General features: G+C 37.9%; 1 protein-coding gene across 1 annotated transcript in view; it reads left to right on the top strand.

Annotated features, from left to right (window-relative positions):
* DPYD (dihydropyrimidine dehydrogenase) overlaps nucleotides 1-26,836 on the top strand; it is a gene marked incomplete at its 5' end in the record, with an annotated part of 297,412 nt that overhangs the window by 238,804 nt on the left and 31,772 nt on the right. Inside the window, 2 exons of the mRNA XM_080348775.1 lie at nucleotides 12,147-12,267; nucleotides 13,194-13,313. Coding sequence (XP_080204901.1) covers nucleotides 12,147-12,267; nucleotides 13,194-13,313 — 241 coding nt within the window. The remainder of the gene's footprint in view (nucleotides 1-12,146; nucleotides 12,268-13,193; nucleotides 13,314-26,836) is intronic.

Here is a 26,836-nt window from a genome sequence, read left to right as displayed (position 1 = left end):
CAATTAGATTTGTTCTGCTGTACCTTGGAAACAGGGAAGATGAGGCTGCTTTTTAATTGAAGTGCACAGCATAGCATGCTAATTCGCTGTTGCTCTGCCAGCAAGGAGCTTGAAGTATTTTAAATAAATGACGCCCCAAACAGAATTTGATTATATCTATGTTATGTGGCATTCTACTATCACCCTACAATAATATGCTGGTTAACTATAATTCATTGAGTCCTGCAGGCAGTATTAGTTCTCTCTCTTAAGCATCAGTAACTACAACAAATTAATGCAAAATACAACAGGGGGGCATTACACTGTGCTATAGCAGCAGTGGAAACATTGACACCCCAAATCCAATATAAACCAGTATAATTGAAGTGAGGTTTGTGTTGGTGTTTGTGGTAGATTTTCAGGATTTGTATGTCATCTTGTTCTCTTGCATTGTCCACTTTCATCCCTACATTCTCACTGATCTCAGTGTGTTTCTGTCTGTCAGTGCCCTCCATTGCTTTGGGGCATGTTTCAACCAAATGACGTGTTTCAGTGATGTTTCTCAGAGTTGAAACTGTTTCAAAGATATGGAATTTCCCTAAGTTTCACGGAACCTAAGCAGCCTGGTAGGGGAGAGAAATTGTCTGCTGCCCAAGCTGATGGATATGAACAGGAGTCCAGCTGTGGGAGAAGCTCAGGCAGATGCAGAAAATTCAATCACAGGGTGCAAACTCCTCAGAAATGTGTATTCCTTGGTTCAGGTAGTGAGAGGTGTGCTGCGCTGGGCGTTGTTTTGCTGGGAGAGTATTTGAGGTGCACAGGGAGAAGGGATGCTGCTGATTCCTCCCTCCAACTCCTGCAATTGTGGATCTAACACACTTTTTTGCAGGCCAGAGTATGTGTTTTGTGGGCTTATGTTTCTGGCTGCTACATTGACCATGGCCACACGTCATCCTTTATGATAGTTCAGTTTTCTTTTAACCTCTTTGGATGATTTTATCACCTTCCCTGGTTTCACATCTCTTCCCTTTCTCTTTCCACTCCCTCCTTCTTTAAAACCCTCCTCATAAAGTAAACCCTCTGATGAGTTGCTTTCAAAGTAACAATTGACTCATGAGCTGTTTCACTGGAAATCCAGACCAAAGCAGCTGTCTGACTCTGTGGTCACTCCTGGGCTGCTGACATCGCTCAGCTGCCCCTGGTACCTGAGCATCCATTGCCTTTTGTGTTGCCCCCATAGGATTCAGGTGTGATCAAATGTCATAATCTAAATGGATTTTTTCATGCTCTGTATGTCCTTTATATGCTCAGGTATTCTCTTTTTTATAGCATTTAAAAAGAGACAATACTTAGAAATGAGGTATGACACTCAATTGCTACTTTGTCTTAAGAATTTTGTTTCTCGTACACTCAAGAAGAAATGAATTAAGATGCAGAGTTTAATAAATACTTCATCTGAACACTATTCTGTAATTTTATATTGTGGTTTGACAATGTTTAATCCACTGTTATTGTTTTGAAGGGGTTTTAATTGAATTACTCAAAAGACAAAGTGGAAAGCAAAAAGGGTTTATAAATAGGACAGTAATGTTAACAGCACTACTGACTGCTGAAACTTTTTAATGACATGTTATGGCTGTTAATAAGGTTTTAAGTAATACTTATGTGTGGTGGCCCTTTTTTAATATATGGAAAGCATTCTCTACAGAATGGATTTTCTTACAAAATGTAAAATTGATTCGGTTTCCTTGAAATTCTAGAAGACATGAAAGCAAGTTGGGGATAACCTTATTTTCAGTCTCACGATGATGGAAGCATTTCAGCTGGGATCCACATTATGGATGACAGGTGTCACAAAGAAGGTCAGTTAAGCCAAGATATCAGTGATCTGCCACTGTTTAAAACAGAAACAAAAATATTTGGGCTGTTCTAATGACACTTCAGTAGCCTAACTACAATGAAGTATATAGCAAGTGCTTCCCAGGAAGAAAGAAAAAGTTTCTTTTCTTTCTTTGAAAACAAAATGGCAACCTGTACTTATTCTTGCTGTTGTATTTTAATACAAGGAGAAGCTTTCAGAAAAGGGAAATGTATAAAACTCAGGAAAGCATATTTCTGTGGTCTATATGATTAAATGTTTGGGTTAAATGCCCAGATCCTGTGGACTGCTTTGTCTTTGGATATGTGATTGCAGCATAAGGTATTGCAGTTGTTCATGGCGATGTTGTATGGTAAACAGGATTTGTTGGAAAGGAAGTGATCAGCAACAAGTATCTATGTGCAGGTAAAATAACATATTTTAAGACTGTTGATCATGGTGCACAATAAAAGTTAACTGTGCAGTGCATATTTATAGTTTTTTCTTTCTATGGTTTCAGTTTTTTGCCACCATTTGATAAAGTTAATTAACAGTATATTAACTAGTCTCTTCACTGCCTACAGAATTTTCAGGAATAGGCTCATACTTTTTAAATTTTGCCTCACATCCTGGTAACGTTAGTCAGTGTGCTGGATTTTGGCTCTTTACAGTAGACCAAATCTGAATACAGGCCCATATGATGATAGTTTTAAAACTGAGTGGGAAATCCTCCTTGAAGCATAGGTTTTGAATTCCTTAGCTTCATGGTTTCAAAGGTTTATGGTTTCCTCAATTATTTGGTATTTTCTGCCTCTTCATTATAGGAAAGGGCTGAAAGCTCGTCTACCTGACCACAAGAAAAAGCTATTTGTAGCTGTAGCGCTCATATATTTGAGTTCTATGCTTCCCTTTAAAATATTTCATGTATGATGTAAACCTAAACAAACCTTTATGCCTCCTAGCAGGTAACCTCTGTATGAACTAAAGAACTGAAATATTGTTTAATTGTGCTGCGTACTACTTTTTACAGTGCTATGAGAAAACATTATTTTGGTTGACTAGAAACAACCAAGATAAAATATCTTGTTCTGTCGGGGGTAAAAAGGCATTTTTATTAGTCAACACTTTGTGTATACCAGTGCTATTGAATAAATATTTCCAGTTAGTATCTCCAAGAAGTTTATAAAATGTACACATGCAGTTTCATATTTTTCATTTGGAATGTATTTGCCCCGTTGCTACCAGAACAAATGATTTGCTAATTTGAACTGACAATCTGTGCTTCACCCTTTCAGGCCAACCATTATTAACCTTTATTCTGACAACCAACAAAAATAATGGTTGTGTCTGACTCCTTTAACGTTGCATTAAAATCAATAGCTGTAAATAATGATTGGTACAGTTTTAACTGAGCTGTGCCAATGAAACTTAGAGAAAGTTTTTCCTGTCATATAACCACAACAATTAAAAAAAAAATAAAATAAAATATTATTGTTAATTTTAAAAGTAGAAAGTTTTCTAACAGTGGTGTTTCTTCTGGTTGCTTAGATTATAATTTTAATTTAAAAAAAAAGAGAAAACATTATAGTTTGACAACCTACTTAAAGGACTCAGTTTTCAAAAGAAATTAAATTGTTTTTCTTTTCGTGCTGAGGAGAAAACAAAAAGCTTTTATGTGATCTGAAAAAGGGAGTAATTGCAAAGCTGACTAAAGACAGCCACAAACCTTTCAAGTCTCAGTTGTGCTTGATCTTGACATCCCTCTTGTCGTTGCTTTAACTCCCAACACAAATCTCTGTTTTATACTTTTGTACAAATCAAAAATTTCTAGCTCATTTTGACCTTGTCTTAACGTCGTTTGGTTTTGTTGTTTTTTGTTTTTTGTTTTTTTTTCTTTTGTTGTGATTTGTTTTTTGTTGTTGTTGATGGGTTTTGTTTGTTTTGTTTTGCTTTTCCAATCATTAGGTGCTACATTATCAAAGCAGGGGTGCAGGAGTACTGTGCTGCTACTAAGGTTTCCACAGTGGATCTCCCACACAGTACTTTGATAAATGTATTCTTGAGTTTGGATACTGACCTATATTAATATTGGCAGCTATTAGATTACATATACTAAAAAGCTTTGGAGTGTTTGTTGTTTGGGTTTTTTGTTTGTTTAGGGGTTTATTTGTTTGTTTTATTCCTAAATATACTGTTAAGCATTGTTCATTTGTGCAGCTCCAGTACTAGAACAGGAAATGCTGTAACAACTTATGGTTCCTATTTTTTAATTTGGAGTAGAGACGCATGATCAAAGGCTATTTGTTTTATGCTTTTAATATCTTTCAAAGTTTCTAATTGTAGAGTTGGAGAAGGGAGAAATAGTGATTGTGATAGTACATGAGAGTAAGAAGAGAGACATGGGGATCTTCTTAAATTGACCAAAGCCTCAACCGAATGCAGAGTGACTTGATTTTGTCCTGTGAAACACTGGTATCCCTGTTAAAACAAAAAAGGAACCTCTCCATTAGGCTCCCCCAAGTGAAATTGAAGCTGATCTCAAGAGCAGCTGTTCGGATCATTACACTATTCTTGTAGCTTTACTTTGAAATAATAATGTCCTAGTACTTTAAGAGCAGAACTAGATGGCAGGAGTTTTTCAGTTCTTATTTCTCACAGAAAATTTAAAAAAAAAAAAACACAACAGTTGAATCACCGGGCTCTTGTTTAGAGTTTTACTTTGGCAAAAACATCCATAAATTGGGAGCCATTACTCCCTATAAATAGATATATGAAAAATAAAAATAAAAAAAAAACCACATAGTCTTCACATGGTCTTTAAATGGGAATGTTTTTGCCTGAATGAAAAGACTATAACAAAAAGAATTAATGTAGTCTGTAAAAGCTAATGGGAGTTTTCCAAGCTATACTTCTACATCTTAATCTGCCATATTTTGTAAGGAAAAATGTGCTTGTTTCGCTTGTAGGACATGCTTAGTTTATAAGCCATATGATACCTCTTCAGTTTAAAAATATTACAGTTTTTGTTCGAATTATAAAGAGAATACTTATGTAGAAATAACACAAATGTCTTAATTTACCCAGTAGACTTCTTTTAAGAGAAAGGAATATTTTAGAGTATGTAAGAGAGTAGAAAATAAGCATATCCTTGAATTAAACCAGTGAGCAATAGTCACAGTATCTATTGTTGCTATGGTAGTGTAGTTAAATGGTAACTACATAGAACTTGCTTAACTTTTCTCATATTAATCTCTGATCTTTTCAAAACTCCTACAAGCCCACTTCATTTTGAAACCTCTTGTCTCAAAGTGCAAGTTAATTAATAAAAGCTGAAGGCCTAAGCTAGAACAAAATATTTTGGTCCTCCCAACTAGAACAATATATAAAATTATCTAATTATGGATGGTTTTGAATTTTTATCCTGAATAGGATTTTCCTATATGATTTTATTGAAGATGTCTAATGAAATTTTGAAGTAATTTTTTTTATAAACTAATGGAGAAGGCATCCACTACATTTGGTATATTTTGGATCTCATGCCAAAAGGCAGTACAGTATTGACTGAAAAAAAAAAAAGAGTCCTGAATTCACATACTGCCATTATCTCTAAAAGTTTATTTTGTGGCGTTGGTTTCACATCACATCATATCATATCATAGATTCTAGCCAGAAGGATGTAAGCTCTCACCCAGCAGCTACATTTCTGTGGGGTTGACCAGGCTGACCCAAAGCCTCTGAAGTCATTTAGATATTTTTTGAAATTTTTCATAATATGTATAGATAGCCTAACATACAGCTGTGAAAAATGTTGTTTCAGCCTTAGGTTAAACTGCCTCATTTCTTTCTTTTTGACAGCTTTGGTCAATAGATGTTGACCAAAACCTGTCAAATTTACTGAGAAATGAGGAAGCATTTTTAACTCCAGATGCAAAATAGGGAGTTGTCTTCTATCCTGGGAAGTACTTCCCTTAATTTACAGGTTTTAAACAAATCGTTATCTCTATTTACATACGAAATGGGGTAAATGCACAACTTAAACTGCCCCTTTGTCAGAGGTGAGAAGACATTAAAATTAAGATTCAGAAATGGTGTGTCCTTTGCTATTGTGATTGACTGCAATTCTGTATTTAGGTACTGAGTAGATTTAGAAATAGACAGTTTTATGAAGGCAAAGTTGGATATCTCATAGGAGGAAAAAGAAAAGATAGCTGTGGAAAAGATAAATGGTAATATGAAAAAAAAAAAGGTGAATGCTAAAGATACTAATTTGTAATGCTTTAAGGTGAAATTTCCATACTTTTTCTTCACATTTGAAGGAACAGCGAAAGAGTAGCTCTTTATACTCATACAGATTTTTTTTTTTTTTAATTCTGATTTCCCAATGAATTTATGGATCCATGATTGATCTAGAAAAGAAATATGTGATAGACACAGCATTTAAACTGCAGATTGTGGCAGGTGGTGCCACTGTAGTGTGCACAAGGAAAGGGTGGTGTGGCCTGGAGGAAAGTCTACCTGTTGCAGGCAGGTTATCTGCAGATGGTGAAAGATCCTTTCCTCCTTGTTTTTCAGATGAGAGTGCATCCACATCCTCCTGGGCTCTCAGACAGCAATTAGACTGAGGAAAGTTTTGACTCTTCTCTTGCAGACTATCCATGCTGTCCATATCCATGGGAACAGACTTTTTAGAAGGGAGTGTTATGATAGGACAGGGGCTAATGGTTTTAAACTAGTAGAGGAAGGATTCAGGCTGGACATGAGTACAACATTCTCTGCAATGAGAGTGGTAAAATACTGGCACAGGTTGCCTGGAGAGGTGATAGGTGCCCCATCCCTGGAGACATTCAAGACCAGGCTGGACGGGGCTCTGAGCAAGCTAATCTGGGTGAAGATGTCCCTGCTCATGGCAGGGGGTTGAACTGGATGAGCTTTGAAGGTCCCTTCCAACTCAAATGATTCTATGATTCTTTTGGAAAATGTCTCTACGATGCAGAATGAGGAAGTTAACTGAAGAACATTTTCTCATATAAAAAGTTCCTCTAATGATAATCGAGGTAAGGGGATGACAAGATATTTTTCTGAAATCCCAGTACAGAAAGAAAATATGTTACCAGAAGAATGCACTGATGAGTGACCCAGTGCCATTTGCCTGCTAACCATATATAACAAATCCCATGTCAGCTTCATGTGTGTTAAATTAACATACACAAAGTCCTCTGTAACTTAGTATCAGTATTTAAAATTGCAAACAGGTTTACATAAGGTATGATTTAGCCATGAAACTCAGTGGCAGGAGATGTATATGAGAATAGTTTTGTGGCTGTCAAAGACTTGAGGTTGATAAGGAAGATTGGACTTATTTTAAAGAAAGGGTTTTAATTTTTGAAACTTTGTTGTTTACGTCATTGTAGTCAGTGATAGATGAGATTTAAGGACTTTACATACAAGGTCTTAATCCATCTTTCAACATTCTCTGTGCCATGTAGGACTTCCCATCATTACAGTCAGGATAATTGACTTGCACAAATCATCAGCATGACCTGTAATGATATCTCCAGTAGTCCTGTGGAAGAAAACCTTCATAGATATGTCAGATCAGGATTCTATCTGAGATGGGTTATGTTTTTATAATTTCCACAACTACAAAGGACCTTACCCTGTTCTTAGGGAGACAGAACTGCCACCATTATAATAATTAGTGATGGACTGGTGATTGCATGGTGTGGTCCATTTTCTGTAGCGCTAATTAGACAAGATCAGTTAATGTGCTCTACTGAGTCGTAACCTTCCTTCTGAAGCTCTTGGGGGAAATTCTGTAGCAGGTTTATTTTTGTGACATCTTTCAGACTGATACTTGTTTTCTTTATGTATGCACACGTACATAAGTACATACACTTACACGTGTTCTTCCTAAGGAGTGTTTGCATAGTTAAGAAAAGCATCTTCATTATCCTAACATAGTTGTATTTCTGTCTTTCGCATTATTCAAATACACTGAAAAACTGATTAAATTGAAGTATTAAAAATATTTCTTTTGTTCATATGGAAAGTGTCTCATGATTTAAGGTATTCTGTAGAATCGAGTGCAGTTATCTGCCAGACAAACCTTTTCAGATTCTTATGTAAATGACTTAGTAAAAACTGGGCACCAAAACAAGGTGAGTTTGAGGAGATGCACCTCAGTGTATTTGACTCTCCTCTCTCCATTTATTAAACAACTATAATAGTACTTTGCTACCTCAGAGAGGTGTTCTGGATCCAAAGTGCAGTAACAGGATAGTGTAAAAATGAGGACCCTGCAAGAACACTGAAAATAGGTCAAAATCAAAATGTCTAAAAAACAACATCCAGACATTTCTGTAGTAATCTCTTCATGGTTTTGTTTCTTTGCATGAAACACAAGGAGAGGTGACCTACTCGATGCACAGCATTTTCACACTCCTTTTTTAACATGCAGGATGTATCTGCCTTGGGGGTGATAGGACGTGGGATTCATCTCATTACCAATGCCAAATGCAATCAGTAGACAACTTGCTGCTTTAATTTCTGAGGACTTATTCTTATAGTTATGGTTGTAGTTAAGCTTATCATGTGATCATTCAGAAAAAAAAGGTGAATAGTTGTTTTTCCTCTAGTATATCTACCCATTGGCAATGAGTAGTTAGGATTAAAAGCTCCATCTAGCCCAAGGCTGTAATGAATATTCAGGAAAAATGATTCTGTACTGCTGCTTAGGGAAGTAAAAAGACAACCTCTGGAACATTCAAATCTCCTGTGCCTTTGGAATAAACAAGTGATATTTGATTAAGAACAGGAAGACAGAAGACACACTGATATACATCTCATACCAAAAGAGACTTTATATGGTATTAAATTACCGACAAATTCCTGTAGGTGCAAGTGCATGAATCAATATTATGTTTTAGCTGATGATATTTTCACCAAGCTATTTAGATGGTGTTTGTTTAAAAAAAAAATAATACAGCAGATAAATGAAGTATGCAATGAATGTTACAGTCCATTGAAGCATTTGTTCATTCTTCTGGATTGACACACAGAGCACAATTAAGCTATATATTTGGTAACAATCACACTGTATCATCATTAATGAGACAACCAACAAACCTAGTTGTGTGTAATAGAAGAAGATAATTTATAGCAATGTGGTAGACTTTGAACCAAAAGCATTAAAATCCTGTACTACATTAAGCAGAGGAATATTTTAGTTAGTTCATGTTGTTGATTTTGCAAATGTAAATGCCCAGCTGTTTTTATAGCTAATAGCATTTTACATATTAAGCCATTTAGAAAATATTTCTTAACTATGCGGCCTTCATTAACCACTTTAACAACAAGAGAAGCTGTAGACACTTTCATATAGTTGGACTGGGGTAAAAAAAAAGGTACTTATGAAGTATTAGCAGTCACAGGTATTTTTTGTAATGTGATTTATGGGCCTCAAGATTCATTCTCTTAGAAGGTATATACTCATACTTTGAATGGTTTGTGAATCCAATCTCTGCTAAGAATCAGTAAATGTGATTTGTAAATTGGGGTCAATTTTTCAGAAATCCAGGCAGATGAGAGACCCTGAATTGGCTAAATGAATTAAGCAAAATTAAGCCTGTACATAGCCTCTTTAAAACTATTTTTTGATACCAGGCTGCTCACCTTGTTAAATTCACACCTGAGTTTAAAACTTTGCTGAGTATGATAAATGAACATTCTCAGAAATTTTAAGTTTTGAACTTAACCACTTTTTAATTGGGAGAATGTCTTTAATCAATGATTGCACTTAGAGGTGAATTCTTTATTTCTAATCACTTAAACCTTTCTCAAGAGTTGTGTTCTTGTGTGACCTTTGCAAATTGTTCTCAATCCAAAGGCAAAATTCCATGGAGAGGTTGTACCACCATCCAGGGAATATCCACTGGATTATGTAAATGTAGTTCATTAATTTCATATGCAAGTTAGCTGTCCATTGTCACAAATATTTTGTTTTCAGTCATCCGATGACTTACAATGCATTTTTCCTCGTCCTCAGTGCAAATGTAGTAGGAAATGATGAATTTGATAAATGAATTAATAACTTTTTCTTAATGATCTAAAGCATAAAATGCAATGTTACAGATAAAATCAAGTGGGGATATTAATCCTCTTTGGGAATATGTTAGTTGTCTGTAGAACATAAAAGCTCTGGAATTCTCATGCTCCTTGGCCCAGAGATCCCTCTCACAGCAGGAATGCTAAGGCATGTGGCGGCTGTGGCCGCTGGACACTTGTGGTGTCACTGCAGTGAGGGGAGGGTGGCTGAGCTGAGGTGGGTGCTGATGCTGGCCGCTGCACCAGGGGGTACCAAAAATGGGCAGGTTTCCAAGACTGATACAAGTGAGCCTTTCAAAAGGACTTGGTCTAAGCATGTACTGTGCAATCAGATATTTAAACTGTTTACTAGCTTGAAAAACTGAAGACCTTTCCATTGCATTTGTTGCATTAATCTTGGTGTGGGAGAAGCAGAACTGATGGAAAATGAAGGTCTTTATTTACTTTTGGGCAAAAAAAAAAAAAAGGTCAAATTATTATTTATTAAGAAAGACAAACTAGTTAAAGTGTCTTAGGTAGGATGCAAATTGGGTTTACATGAATGAAAGAGAGCTCCCAATAAATTATTCAATGTGGATTAAAATAATTGTATTAAAGTGTTAGTGTGTGTTGGAGAAAGAATTTTTATGGCAGCATGACGAAGGCAGCATAACAAGTTCTGTGGTGCCGACATCCTGAGTATTATTACAAGGATTTCTAAGGAGAAGAATTAACATAAAGTATATACAATTCATGTCTTCTAGAGGGTGTCTCATTTTTGCATTGGGCCTCAAGGAAATTCAAAACAGAAATGAAAGTCAAAGATGCAACTACTTTCATACTGCCAGTGCAGTGTTCATACATATTTCATGGCAGCTGCATGGGCGGGGAGATCACCATTTTTATTGGAATGGCACAGCTACGTCTCAGGGTTTTACTATTCATGTCAAGCACTGTGTACTTTCTAGGAATAGAGCCTGTGGGTTTTATTGTTTGTATTTAACCACTGGTGTAAGAAGAAAAGAACAACAAGGAGTTATTTCCTGTGTGTTCACTAAACTGACAACCTTGGTGTCCACTGGATTGTTTTAAACTAAACTTCACTTAGGCTTATCCCATTTTCAGTTACTACATAGCAATGCAGCTCTCTGAATTTTTACAATATCCAAATGGGAGAAAATGATTCATATATGTCAGGGTTAATTATCTGAGAGAGTGATAAAGATTTGGTAAATGTAAATAATTGCTGCAGTACCAATTAGCCTACCCACAGGTTTTACTTACACTAAATCTTGTAATAGCACCATTCAATTTTTAACCAGATCATGCGCCATGTTCTGTATGCATCAGTATTGCAAATTTTAAGATATTTGTTGAAGAGCATTATCAACAGAAAAACAAACAAAAAAACTCTACATCCCCCCTCCCAAAAAAAAAAGAACAAAAAAACCCACCACCACCACCACCAACAACCCATACCCTAAAAGTTATACTGAACAATAACCATTATATGTGCCAGATGCAGAATGTTAGTTCCACTGAGCTGTTTTCAGTGGAAAGGATAGTTGATTACTGTCTACATGAGATGTATTCCATAAGGGAAGTAAATGCCTGAAAATCATGAAAAGCCAACACTTGAAGATTTCAATTTCTGGCTTTAACAGAGAAGATTTTGATCTTTCATTTACACTGCAGCCGTCCCAAGCTATTCTCTGAAGTCAGAGGAGAGTTCAGCAATGCTGAATTGCATTCTGATAGCCCTGCAAGCTCAACTCATCCTTGTTCTTCTGATCAAGGCATGATCAGCCAATGCTTCAGGTTCACATTATTTTATGGGATACTGCCTATTTTCAGTATACTTTACATTGAGCAAGTCATTAAAACAGAAAAGTAATTTTTAAAATAAATGAGTAAAGTAAGTCTCCATCATACAAAATGATATTTTCCCCTTTCTGGGAAAAGAACATTCTGTAATATCTTTATCTTTTGGAAAAAAAAAAAAAAAGGCAAATTTTCCTTTTTTTGTGAACTAACCTTTCTGTAATAGACTTGCAGTTACTCAGTGTGTCTGAAATAAGTTAACTGATGAGATGAGGTTCAGTTCTGATGTGTAATTTCAAAAAATCGCAGGATAGCCACTTGTAGCAAAGTTTTCTATTTCCTTGATATACCTTTTGTTCCTATTACTTTTAATTATGTTCTATATTTATCTGACCTATTTGAACAGGATCCAGAGCTGGTACGGAACATCTGCCGTTGGGTTAGACAAGCTGTTCAGATTCCTTTCTTTGCCAAGCTGACCCCAAATGTCACTGATATTGTGAATATTGCGATGGCTGCCCAGGAAGGTAACCGACTCCAGTGCACAAGCTGTGCACATTTACTAATTTGATGGATGGGGTAAGATAGGGGAGTTACTGGAATAATAACAATTAACAGCAGAAACTAATGTGAAAATAGTTTATTTGATGTGTTTAGAATAACCACAGTGATCAAAGGCTTCCTAATTTTGCCTGTGCTTCTAGAATACAGCAATATATGAAGAGAACCATATTAGACTGTTAACAATTAATTATACATGTAGGTGCACGTGATTGTCTGCATGCTCCTATTTCTGTCATAGTTATATGTTTACTGTACCACTATAAATTCCCCTCTTCCTATGTTTAGTAGTGAAATGGTGTGTGTGTGTCCTGAGAAAATGGAAATACACCATTTAAAGGTACATATCTATTTCTTTTTTTTCCTCAGACCTAAAAGTGCAACATGGCAGGAAATTAGTTTGCAAGTAGGTGTATTAATCCATCACTTAGAACTGTGGTGATCATTTCTCTGTCACATTGTTCATTTCGTCTTGCTTCTCGCAATGAGAAATGAGAATATGGGCTGGCTGCATCGAAGCAGAGTTGGTGTCATCAGCTTGGAGGGGGTGACCTCAGTGGTGGGGTACCTCCAGGTGTTGAACAACCACCGTAGCAGGTTCTGTCCCACACAGCTGAAGGGCAGAGATCTGCCTGTCAGCCCGTGTTTCCCAGCCCTTACAGCTCTTTCAACTGATGCAGCCTGCCTTGAAGCTGGTGTTAAATTTATCAGCCCTGGACTGGTCCTAAGGACCTTTCTGTGCATCCCCTTACAGTTTCTTGCTTTCTGTCTTTAGCTGTTTATTTGAATTTCTAGTTATTTCACAGTTTCACAGTTTTTCTGTTGTATTTTTTTCCTCTGTTGTTCTTATACTCATGATTTAACAAAAAGTGACTGACCTTTTGTTTCACAGGTGGCGCAGATGGTGTTACAGCCACCAACACCGTGTCAGGACTGATGGGACTGAAAGCAGACAGCACACCTTGGCCAGCAGTTGGTGCAGGACTGAGGACCACATATGGTGGCGTGTCAGGTAGGTGTTGCCCTTTTTGATGCATGGTACTTCCTTGGAGGCTTTCAAAACATCAGGAGGTCCTTGTAGTGGGCTAGAATATCATGTCTGCAGCCGCACTGAGTCCTTAAAGCTCACTGCTGGTCAATGTTTCTAATAGTCATGACAGACGGAACAGATTAAGTGTGAAGGCTCTTGGGTTGCCCTTTCCTTAATGGTAAAGCACTGCATCAGAATACTGTGATAGGGTCACTGGAGAGGGAAGGAAATCTCTTCTCTCATGACCCTTGCTTTTCCTCAGATTTTTCATTCTGTCACAATTGTCAGGCCCCACGTTAGACAGAGGCTAATGAAAGGGCATTGCAGGGGGAAATATCAACAATCCAAATGCAGTGTATGTTTCATAGCCAAAACTCCAGCCTTCCTTTCTCCTTCCCGCAGAGTGCACCTCTTCCCAGGAGGTTATTTCCTCCTCTTCCCACTGTGATAAAAATGATAGACTATATTAGGCAAATATATGTGTATTTTTGTAGCGTATTCCTTGAGATGTACAATAATATCTTGTGTAGGCCATATTTCCAAGTCCTGCTTCACAGTTTAATTTTAAAACCAGCAGCAAAACTTTTACACTTCAGTTCAGTGCCTGTGCACACTAATGTATTAATCTATTGACCCTGTGCACTCTGTTGCTGTGACAACATGAACTTGGCCTTGCAAAGACAATACTGTGAGCTCCTTGACTTTACTGGTATGGAGATTAGTCTCCTTGGTGACAGAGGTAGCAGTAAATATACATAACAGAGGTAATAGTATCCTCCTGCTTGAGTCAAGCACTATTTTATCAGAACCACCTCCCACCTCAACCCCAAAAACCTAATCAGAGGAGACCAGACAGGCAAAAAATGCCTTATTTTATGTGACTTGTGTTATCCTTACAGAACCGTAAGAAATGTAGCAAAAGATACCTTTTAAACAAACTTTAATTCAGACGAGTGTATTCAGTGGAAAATTGCCTTGTTGCCTTAGATAACTACAAGGAATTTGGAATTTTTTAGAGAGTGCTGAAAAGCAAGGAAGAGATAACAATCAGAAGAAATCATTATGCCTATTGCATAATGATTATTTCACGGTGACAGTCCAATATGATGTTATATTTTAATATTATGCAAAATGGGAGGAAGAGGGGAACAAGAAGAGAACAGCTACAGCCCATTTCAATTTCTCCAGCCTGCCATGTTGACAGGAAAAGAATAAAGGAGGTCACAGTGGGTGCTGTGCATTAAAAATTAATAAAAGAACTATTGCAGTAGTATTTTATATAAGTAACACCATTCCCATTTTCTCATTTAAGTTACAATTTCTGAATATTCCTTTCTACCATAAGTCTGTCTAATAAAATCTATAAAATGACTGCATTATGAAAAGTGTGTCTCTTATGTCACAAATTTAAAACATGTATATAGCACAAATTACCGTGGCACCTGGATGCTCAGCTATAAGGGGGGGACATATCAGCATTTCTGCAGTGTAGAATCCTGTTATAAATGGGATCTGAGGAAAAGTTCTTTGTTTCTTTTATTTTTATATATATGTATGTGTGTAAGTATAAAAATGTGTTTTTTCCCTGAAGTGTAACATGTATCAGAGGAGAGGGAAAATGTCATTTTAAGGTCCACCATTACCTATGACACAAATCTGGTTATTTAAAAAATATGAAAACCACCGGAAGTGCTGTCAATTTATTATGTTTTGAAGAAGCATATTGTTGCAGACAAATACATAAAGGTTTCTTGCTGATAATTGACATTGCTAGGTCCCAATCCCACAACTCATTGCGCAAAAGAAAGCCACAGAGCCAATAAAGTCAATAGGCTCTGCAATGCATTGCAATACTTTCTGCTCAGTGATCATGGTATAGCAATATACAAATATACAGAAGCAGGAAAGCAATTTTAAATCAAGGGAGCTAGCATGTGTACAAGAAGACAACAAATGGGAGAGCCTGTCATCTTGTCAGAGCAAGGGGCAGGGTGGCTGTTCTGCTGAGGTCTGTTCCTGGCTGTGCTGGGGCTCAGCCCTGTGGCCTGCAGCCAGGCACTTGACCTTTCCGTGCTTTATTTCTCCTGTCTGTGAAATGGCAGTAACACTACTAACATGCCTACAGGCTTGCTGGGAAGTGCTCTGTGGTCCTGGCATGAAAGTCTCTTCACAGTGTAAACTATTGGTTTCCTATTTTTATTTGCTTAAATTTCTTGTTCTATTTTATTAACTGATAGAGTCAGTAAGTTTTTGTTGTTTTTTCAAATAATTCCTCTCAAGAGATAATTAATTTTTTTTAAGTGAAAGTCAGTGCTTTTATAGAAGCAATAAGTCTGGTCCATTTTCCATGTGTTTTAGCAAAGCACAGCTGGTTTATCATGTACTCCAGTGCACAAGCCTAGAGCAGATACCTGGCATTGCCAAACTGTATCTCGCTTTCTGGACTTTTTCCAGTTGCACAGGTTTTAGTTCTTTTCTGGGCCAGCAGTGACGCTGGCTTGGTGCAGAGGTTTGGTAAGTGTGGCAGGAGTTCTCTGCCTTACGGGGTGGGTGCCCGTGGTGCTGTGTGATGGTGGGTGTGGTGGGAGCAGCCCTGGCCCTGCGGGGTCCCAGCACAGAGCCCCTTACCCAGGGCTACTGGTGAGGTCTGAAACATGACCCTCAGCATCACCCAGCTGGTGAGGAATTGCTCACAATAGAGCATTTCTGGAGTGCGGGATCAATCTGGATTTCAGATCAGTCTGAGCTTGCTTATCTTTTATCCCGTTCTCTTCACACGTAAATTATAGCTAACTTTCTACCTCCAGTAGCATTGCCTGCTAGTACAGGGGCTGCTCTGTCTGAAAGGGTTTTTTTGCTTCAGAGAGTGAAAGCAGAACCTGCTGTGCTTGGGATCCACCACCAGCAGCAGGGGCACATTCCTCCCTTGATGTCACATAGAAAGCCATGTCCTATCCTGTGCTCCCGTGTTTCCATTCCCTCCCCAGCGAGCTGAAAGACCCCCATGCTTTGTTGCAGGGGCACAGCGTGTGAGGGAGGTAGGGCAGCAGAAAGCTGGAGGTAAGCAGCTGCAGCTCAAAATGCGAAGGTCAGCACTGTGCATCCTGAAACAAGGCCAGGGGCAGCTCTGTCTCTGCTTGCTGAAGGGCTTTGCTGCAGGCTCCTATGGTGGGGCTGAGGACAAGCAAGGGCCTGATGGCAGCTGTGGCAGTTGGAGCAGCCCACTGTGCTGGGGGCTGGTACCCCAGCTGGGCAACTCTGGGGCCAGTGTCAGGGACTGAACACGTTTCAAGGAAGTTGTTCTCTTAAAAGACAGCTGTTCTTCAGAGTTCTATCAATTCGCTATGTCCACACGTTTCTTAATGCCATGTGAATTGCCTTCTCCAGGTGAATGTAAACTCACTCCGCTGAGTTTGATGAAGATTTCTGTTGAAGAGCAAATAATGAAAGCATGTTAATGCCCTGGTCTAGCAGCAGCCTGACATTTTGACTTGCACTCTTCCCTGTCCTTCGCTATTCAAAAATGTGCTCCTACATGGTCGTGTGCTGCAGAAAGGTTTTCCATATATGACGTGGTCTACACATCCTCTTTCCTCCTTTTCTCATCTGCCTCCTGTGGAAGCAGCTCTATGCAGGAGGGTTGTCATTTGTTTTTCCAGAAAAGAGAGACATTGAAAAGGGAATTTCTTTTCAATGCATTTTAAATTGCCAAATGACAAGTAGTTACTTGTGGTTTGTCTAAAATACATAAAAATAATGATAAAAAAAAATATTAACATCATGGCCAGATCCTGAGATGTTTTGAGAACAGACTTACGTGTTCGAGTTTTTTAATTTTTTTTTTTTTAAATGTTTCGAAGAAGGATATACTTAATGAGATTCCTTTCAAACTCCATTTAGCTTTGAGTTGTTATAGTCAATGTTTTCTTCCCAGTCAGTGCTTGGGCAGTGACCTTCCTGTTCTGATCTGTTTTGATCAGCTGAAAATTGCTCAGCTCTAAGAGGCATCGTTTCCTCCTTCATACCTTTCTATTTCTTGCATGGTTTTGACAGTGAAGGATCCCAGGTAGATGTTTGACCACTAGACTGTAGGATTTGTCTCTCTCTCTTCTCCACTTCCCTGCAAATATTGAATTATTCATACAAAGTGAAACAGTTCTCACAGGATACACATTGACACTAGCACAGCCTGCTGACCTGCACATAAGCCTGACTTGGGAGAGCCATGAGCTCGGGTCCCAGCTGGGTCCCCTGGATTCCAAGTTTACCCTCCAACTGTTGAGCGCTGTACAATCTGTCTGGTTTTTCTTCGTCTTCTACCTCTATCCTGGTGCCAAAACTATTTGCAGGAAAAATTTGACTTTAATTTTGACAAATTGTTGTTTTCTATGAAAATTCAGTTCTAATGGACATCATGGAGCCTCAGCGGAGCCCAAGGGCTGTGGTAGCCCTGTGGTTTTCTGTGGCCCCGTTATGTCAGAGAACATTGGGCTTAGATGATCCCAGTCTTCATCCTTTTTTTATAAGTTTCCCAGAACTGACTGTTACTCAAAAAGTGGAAACGCCATAATGAAGCCTCCAAAATATGTTTAAGAAAATAAGCTCTTACGATGAAAGAAAAATACTAAAGATATGGCTTCCCAAGCTGTACAACTATTATCTGTGTTTTCAGGATTAGAGACATAGTTTGATTTCCATTAAGGAGCTTTTAGAATTGATCCAGTGGTATTTCAGGTTTGAGAACACAGAATACATGAGATTTTACCCCAAGTTCTTTCTATACACATGCAATGCAGATTGTTTGTTTCTTAAAGAGAAGCTAATGCTGGATTTTTATCCTTACAAAGAATAATGACCTCTGGCTGTGAAAGAGATGGTTTAGTCTGTATAAATATGAATTATTTTGAACGTACATATCTTAAAGGTACTAGAATAAGATGCCAGGTTTCCCAGATAAATGTTGATACACTGTTGGCTGCTACATGCTTCCCTAAATCATTTCCTTTAAATGTATTTTAAAATTAAAAAAAACCCAACCAACCAACCAAAAAAAGAAAAAAAAGAGGAAAAAAAAGTTTTTCATGAGCTTTCATACTGTGTTTCCGTATTCCAGATGTGTTTTATAAAACACATCACATTGCTGCACAATAGGATAGCTATTGCAGGAAAAATAGAGCAGTGCTTCTGTTTGAATTTCCATGTTTTTTTGTTCTTTGTCATCTGTTTGTTTCTTTGTTTTTGTCTGGAAGCCAGATCCTTGGGGAATAAATTTATAAAACCAAAGACTGGGCTTAGTAAAAAACTTAGGTTAAAAGCAAGTCTCTCAACAGTGAACTCACTATGTATCCTTTTAGTGCTTTGTTACAAAAATATTGCAGTATTTTACAGTAGTAATTCAAATACCTTGTGTCTATGTGTTGTTATTGCTTTGTCCAGCTATTACATTCTGTAGTATTTTGGTATTATTTGCAGGATTATATTGCATGGCATGTTTGAGTACATTTGTTTGTATGTTTTCCAGACGAAGAGAGATTCAGAAAGTTGTGTGTCATAACTTCATAGCTGACCACAAGGGATGTCAGAAAGAATGCGCCTGGATAGCAGATTCAGTCATTAAATGGGGGAATGTGTGATTGTTGGAAACCAGCAGAGGCAGATAATTTTAGTTACTTTTGAAATAAGTTAGTGGATCTTTCTCTTTTTAAGAAAAAAACACCATCAGACAGCAGTTCTGACTTTAAAGGGAATGCTTTGCAGGTGTTATTTCATTAAAATAAATTGTTTATATTATATGAATAATTGAGATTATTAATAGGGGCATATATTCTAATCTGAAATGCATGAATTATATTGAAAGAGGAAAAGTTGAAGTTATAATAATAATTTAATTCTATTTTTATGACATATCATTAAAAGAAAAGTGAAAAAAACTCAAGAGCATTCACTTTCCTACTCACAGTTCTCTCAGTGACTGTGGAGTGTGGATTTTGGTCAATAGAAATGAATGAAAAGCTGCCCATCAGTGGAAACAAAACGTATGTATGCATAGGCACTTCTGTTTAGTATAAATATTTACCAAGAGTTAAAGAGTCTTTACATTGACATATATTTATAAAACAATGTGGATACGAGTAAAAAGCATATATGCTGTAGTACGTTTTAATTTTGTTTTATTATTTCTGTTAAATGTAGCTCAGCCATTAAAAGCCCTTATTTGCATAGATTATGTCAGGATTCACAAAGAGTCCTCTGTTTTCCGTGGTGTCCTTGCGGCAGGCTGATTTCTCTCAGTGTTCTGCCGTCACTGGTCTGTGCAGGAGAGATCAGAGCCCTAATAATAGATTTTTGACAGGGAGCTCGCCGGCTACCTGCCCTACACAAATCCTCACTGTTCATGTTTGCTTCGTGGCAACAAAGCAGACAGAAGGAAAATGCCAAGTGCTGAGTTTGAGGTACAGCCCTGCCATAGCTTGACATTTCAGCAGAATAGCAGTTTATGAGATGCATAATTTTTCATCTGGGACTCAGCTGCCATTTTCATAGAAGCTTGCAGCTCATCGACTGACTGGAAGTAGGGCAAAGGTTTACAGCTTAGATCAAGGTCTACATCCTTCCCGTAGCTGTTTAAAAATAAGTATTATTCTCCAGATAAGGTCAGAGAACTAAGCATATTTTTTCACTTTAAATACTTTTCAGCCAATTTATTTCTCACAAAGAAAACACTTTACACTTTTAGCACAGGTGCCGTTTGTAGTTGATTAAAAATGATCATAATTGGTTTCATTCACCAAAAGATTAAACAAGTCCTGGAAAAAGAATGAAGCATGAGTCTTTACACACGACATTTGAACAAAGCTGTGTTTTCTCCTCCTCTTACTTTGAAAAAACCTCATTCCAGGCTTGAAATGAATGAAAAGTCTTTACTCTTGAAGTGTAATTGGTTTGTGTTTTATTATTGTTACAGATTGAATTCAAATTTTCACGTTCATGCACATGTACTTGGGAAACAAATGCAGTGTAGGTACATGTGAGTGAGTGTTTAATTTAGAATTACACATCTCTGTGAGCCTCAGTAACAGTTCACCATGTCACAGCCTCATATAGAACAATGGTACAGTACATTGGATTAATTAAAGAAGCCTCACAGAGAACTGAATTCTCAGTATGTCAAGATTTCAATTTTATGTTAAATATTTTCTAAAGGCCAGACCCTTAAATCTCAGGGGCTGTACCAAGCAGTGAGCTGTGAATTTAACCATAGGCTAACTGCTAATGATAAGGAAAAGAGTCCAAGTTGAGGCAGCTGTAATACAGTCATTGGATTAGGCTATCAATCATTCGGTTCCCTGAGGAACAGGCAAAGACGACAAAACAGTGAAAAGGGAAATTAGGAAGGGAGGGCATGACTAGAATGAGATTCTTCACCAAATGTATCTGTTAGTTGGCTGAATCCCCCAAGCACTAGACAGAAATGTCCAGCATTGCTCTCAGACTAAAAGCCAAGTATTTGTTCCAAACTCCTAAAAACCATCAAATCATCATTAACTGTTGCTGGTCTGTACAGGATTTTAGAAATGCAATCGGCTTTGATTATGTTTAAAATGTTTTAATAGCCTGTAAATAGATTAATCTCTAAACTACTGTTGTTGGACACTCTGGATTTACTGTTTACATCAAAGCTCATGTAGAATATGTCCAGCTGAAATAATTCATTTCCCAGATGAGTGGGTTTTTTTAATAAACAGATAAGCGTTACGCTATCAAGTCTTACTTATGGCTACCAAAGGGGAATGTCAGAAGGTGACTCAGACAAAATCGTAAATTCTACTCAGATATAATATGGTAAAAATGAGAATGACTGTGGCCTAGCTTGCCCAGGCATGGGTGAAAGAACGTGTGGTTTTAATCTGCGTGCAGGCAGATAAAATGGGAAGTCGATTCACATAATAGCATCGATTAACATGATTAAGTGAAGAGTGCTCTTTTAGTTAGCAACTTAGAGACATAGTCTGATAAACAAAGAATGGAAATGAATAGGGAAAGTAAAAGAGAAGTCAAAGCATTTTAAAGCAGGCTGGTGTAGCAGGGGCTTGTATTTAAATTAAGTTACAGTAATGGGTAGAGGTGAAGGTACCACATGCAAACTATGACCTGATGAGGAGGTGTAAGTCAGTCAGGAACAGAATTTTTTTCCTTCCAGTAATACCAGCAAGACTGAATCCATTTGTGTTGTCTTTGTCAGAATTAGTTGAATGTCTTTACATGTCGCTCAGCTCTAGGGGAGAAGGTATCTTTCTTACGATCACCTCTTCCACTTTTAGGCAAAAGCTCATAAAAAAATCTCTCAGAATATTTTTGTGTCATCTTTTGGAGGTTATCCTGTTGAAAACTGATGTATTTCTATCATAGAAGACTTACTATAATTCATTTTGGAGGTCATTTAAATATAACCGCTTTAAGTATCTTATGAATTATTTATCTGAAAAACACTTGGAATACAAGTACTTTTCAGTTTATTCTAACACAGGAATTAAAATACTATCAAGAATTTCAAATAGACATTAGTTAAAATAATAAAAATTGAGAAAAGCCCAGGTGAAGTCTTGGTTTGTTTTCCATTAAGTCTCAGCAGCTCTCTGAATCTGATCTTGCACAGCTTTCTCCCTGGATAATCACAAGGAAGTCAAAATGTCTGTTGACTCCCAAATGCAGCTTGAACGAGGAGTATAGACTGTAGTGACATGCAGTGTAACTCCAGTCTTCCACAGAGCTCAAAGGCGGCTGCTCGTGGCGGGAGCTGCCCACCCTGCCATGTCCTGGCGGCTGATCCATGGCTGAGCAGAGGCCTCGCTCTGACTTCTAAGTGGCTTAAGTGTGTGGTGGTGGGCTGGAGCCTGAAGATAATTTCAGGTGGTGGGTTCAAGTTGGCCTGGAGGTCTGCAAAGGTTTATTGCAGTATTACATGCGTGTTGGATTCAAACTCGAATACAGGTTATGGGAGTTTAGGGAGCTTCAATACAGCAGGCAGAGGAAAGACCTCACAAAGGAAATAGGGTCCAAATTCGTGTGAATACTTACCAGTGTTACAAAATCCCTGCTGTCCATTGTGAAGGGCCCATAATTATCTTCTCTGCTGACTTGTTATTGCATACTCGAATCAACAGCAGGGTTTGTGATACAGGTAGTACTTGATAGTGATCTATGAGATAACCGCCTTCTCTGGAAATTATGAACTGCACCTGTCACTCACAGAACAGAAGTTCTAATTGTAATTCCCCCTAAAAAATCAAGAATCTGATGGAGTTGGTAAACAATTCTGATTAACAATTGTATCAGCAGAGATTAAAACCCTTGAGTACTGACCTGGGGTGTCTTAAGCATGTTCATTTTTTTCCATATCTTACTTGGCATATTGATTTGCTGTAGTCTCCAAGTAGCATATACTGGTGGTAGAGCCCATCTATATTCAGTGGAGGACATGTTCTTATCTTATGTGAGGAACAAACACATTCTCACGTTTATTAAAAAGAAAAAAATGCAATAGATACAACATCAAAACATGAGCTAACAACGAAACAGAGAAATGACTTCTTATTTAACATTTATTAGCACAGAGCTTCCTTGTGTTCTTCCCTCTCTTTGTGGGACAGCTCTGCTTCAAGGTTAGGCCACATGACTAGTGTTTTTTGCCATTATTCTAGGGACACTACCACTGCTGACAACACATCCCAACTTCTGTATCACATGCCAGCTCCTCCACCGGGGTCACTAGCTTCAGTAGCCTCAGTGGCTTCAGCATCTCTGCAAGGATGTTTTGGCTCCCACTGTTCTCGCTGCTTACAAAACACTGGATTGATGTGTTTTAGAACTGGGTCAGGAAGTGGCTTGAAGACAAGGTTTCACAGTTACATGAAACTGTGCTTGCTGAGGTTGATCTGGTTGCAGGATATTTTGACAATCAGATATGGAGGTTTAGGAAAAAAAAATCCTTGGAACAACTTTAAAGCCAGACATTGTTTTACAACCTGCAGCACCAAAAGGACATAGAGCACTTATTTCTGCTGTCCTGCTTCTATGTAAAAGTAGCCTTTGAAAGTTCTACCACCGGTTAACTATGATTTGTGATCTTTATTCACCTAAATCCTGCTAACGTGCTGTATTTTTTAGTATCCTAGTTGAATGATGAATAAATCCTAATGCCAACTTCACTCATAAAATACAGAACACAAAATATAGCAGATTTGTTTAACTGGGTAGATCTTGGGTTTGTATTTCACTGAGCATCACCTCATCTTTGATGAGTTATTGCTAGAAGCATTTATAAAAGTATTTCACAACCATCAGAATGTTTTGTTTTGGTTTGTTTTTTTAACCTTTCACAAGAATGCAACTAATATATAGTAGTTGGTGAAGGGATCTGCATTTTAATGTCTCTTTTCAGGCAAGCACACCATTGTATAGGATAAGCTATGCAGATATGCTGCTCACACACAAGATATACAAACATATCCTACAAAATCTTTTAGGAAACCTGCTGTAGTAATTTGGTTTTCCACTTTATGAACAATTTGCAATTTCTGTGTTGCCAGATACTTGCTATTGTCTTTCCTATTAACAAGCACTGTATAACCATCTTTAAAGTCCTGTTCAAATCCCAAAGGACACCCACAGTCAGGGATTGAACCACCATGATTTGGGTTAAGTGAGGGCTGAGTGAGGACTGTTGAGCGCAGTGTCCCACTGTTTCAGAATGAGAAATCCATTGCACAGCTGTGGCAGATATATAGAGAGGGTGTTTTTAATGACATGAGGTCTGTCTGTACAATGTGTGATACCACACCAAGCTCAGCACTGAGGCAAGGCTGATTCTGTGAAGAACTTTGTTACAGGCAGCTCAGAATGAGGAGAAAGCTGTGGGGTTTTCTGCAAGCAGGTATGCAGATGAAGGTATGGTTTAGTGTGGTATGGTTGTGTCTGCTGTTTATATATGTTTCATGGCCCTCTTGAGTGACCTATTCGTTTTCAAAATTATGTATGATTACTCTGATCCTTATTTTGGCTGGACTGAGCTTGTCTTACTCCCTGTCAGTTATTGCTGTGCTTACACTGTTAATGCCACATCAGCTGCCTGCCTATTGAATCCATCAGCTTTTGACAGTATTTTCACTGATTTTTGGATATATGCCCACTCAAGAGCTCCTTAGATTTTAATAGGGAGTACTCAGAGAAATCTTCTGATTCTAGGCCCTGATAAATTCTGTGCATCAGGAGCACTTATGGAGAAGGTATTGCAAAAGGTATTTCAAAAATAAATTACTTTTTCTTATAAATTGCCCAGCTTCTTCAGAACTTATTGAAGGTGGGATTTGAAGAATTCAGACCTCCAAGGAGGATCTGGTGGCAACCTATTTTCCCTAAGAAATACTTTGAAAGCTGCTGCTATGTTGTACATTTGGTTTGTTGAAATAATGAAGAGATTGTTTGTATCTTTGTTGCTCATAAAAATGCATTAAAGGATCAGTCCTTGGCAGGTGTCCAGAGAGGACGTAAACCCTGCTGGAGGCAGGGAAGTGACCCCAAGTCTTGCTCTACCTTGTTCCATGGGGCTGGCATACAGATTTATTTCTGATGTCTTTATATCTCTTTCAGACTTGCTATTTTACAGCTCTGAGAACATCCCCAGCTTACTGTTAAAATCAGACAGTGCAGGATGGTAAAAGGGTCTTAAAAAATAAAATTGTTGCTCTTACAATCTCTTTTCCAAATTTGGGTTTCTTCCAGGGCTGTCTCCAATGTTCTTTGCTATTTATTTCTATTTCTAACACATAAGATACACTGAGCTGAAGGTTAGATGGGCAGAGAAGGCAGACAGCGGTGCTGCTCTCTTCTGCTTGCGCTACCTGTGTTGCCTTCCTGAGCTGCTGCTCCTGCCAGGACAGCCCTGTGTCCCCAGGGAGGCCAAGGACTTGTGGAGGTACTGCTAGTGACAGGCACTCACTGTCGGGGATCTCAGGGCCAGCTGTGAGCAAATGTGCTAACGAGTACAGCCAAGGGTTGTCCTGCTGAACTTCAGGCACCTCACTAGGAGACTGTTGAGCTTCTACTTCGTCATTGTAAGAAGTCGGGCATCCTCAAAGGTGGGTTCTTTTCTTGCTCTGCTGAGCACATCAGAAATTTGTGATTAGTGTATTCCTAATTTAGGTGCTTCTGTCAAATGCCTAAGATAGCCTGTGCCTACATTTTGTAATGAAATTCTGGTGATTAGACAAGTAAATGATTCATTTTATTTCTGGTGCAGGTGTAGTCTTCTCTTTTTTGAAAACACAGATGTATGTGATTTTAGTCCAGTCCATTTTCTAATCTGATATCACAGGAGAAAGTGATATTTGTATGTTTGATGTTAAAATATCTTTCAATCAGTTAATGTAAAGCATCTGGTGTTTTTCTGTATTTTAATGAGCCCTAATAACAGCATTGCAATCCCTTAATGCTGTTTCTCATGTTCTTGTTACAGTAGGTGTATGGCACACATTTCCTGGTGTAAAAAGCTCAAAACAAATTTTAGCTATTTAATCTCAGTGTTAGAAAAAGGATCACAGCAGCTGCTGTAGTATTTTGTATTTAAACTAGTTTTTGTAAAGACTCATGGGGTGCTCCCTGGGAGCTAAATATTGACAAGCATGCTCTGGCAAGCAAGATCAAGCTTGGTGAGTTAACACTGCTCAAGTCTCTGCATTGACACTGTAACCCAAGTCGGAAAACTATTATCCTACTCCATTTATTTTGGCATTATAGGTGACACTGTCCACTTGAATTAGTAATTTCTGCTGTATTTTTAATACTGTGACTGTGGATTGGTATTTGATTTAGGACCACAGTACATGCAAGGTTGCTTGTACATTTGTGTTTGATGACATCTTCAGTAAAGTATTGTGTATAGAATCACAAATGACAGCATAAAACCTTCATGACTTCAAACCTTCAAAATAGAAGTAAACATTGAATGTACAATAATTTAAAGTTTAATCACATTTATCTTTTATGCTGTAGAACACACCATGTCCTAAAACTGTGAGTCTGTGAAAGCTGTTGATCGAAAGTGAAGCTTGGACATGTATTCTTTGTGGAATATAATTAAGGAGATTAATTTTCATTTGTGTTCTCGAAGTAAAAAGAAAAATCCACATTTTTTTCCAATAGTAAGTGCACCATGTTTATAATGCTTATAGTTTACTTTTTGAATTTCTGAATAAAGGACTTAAGCCTATTTGGGCTTCTAGTAAATATAGCCTATACACTAGATTGATTACCAGATGCATTGTGCAATATACAGCATTGTATAGTCTTGGTGTGCTTCACAGTATTTTCTTAAATTACCAGCATTTGTTTTGATTCCAAAAATGCCCTTGTCTCAGCTCTCTAGTGCTTTGCACTTAAATGCTGCCTTTTCAATGCTGAACAGATGTGTTAGAGTTTCACATGGAACATTTATGCTTTTGTAAGTC

This window comes from Nesoenas mayeri (genome assembly GCF_963082525.1).
Source record: "Nesoenas mayeri genome assembly, chromosome: 8".
NCBI classification, from domain to species: Eukaryota; Metazoa; Chordata; class Aves; order Columbiformes; family Columbidae; genus Nesoenas; species Nesoenas mayeri.
This window is presented reverse-complemented; position numbering and strand designations above follow the sequence as displayed.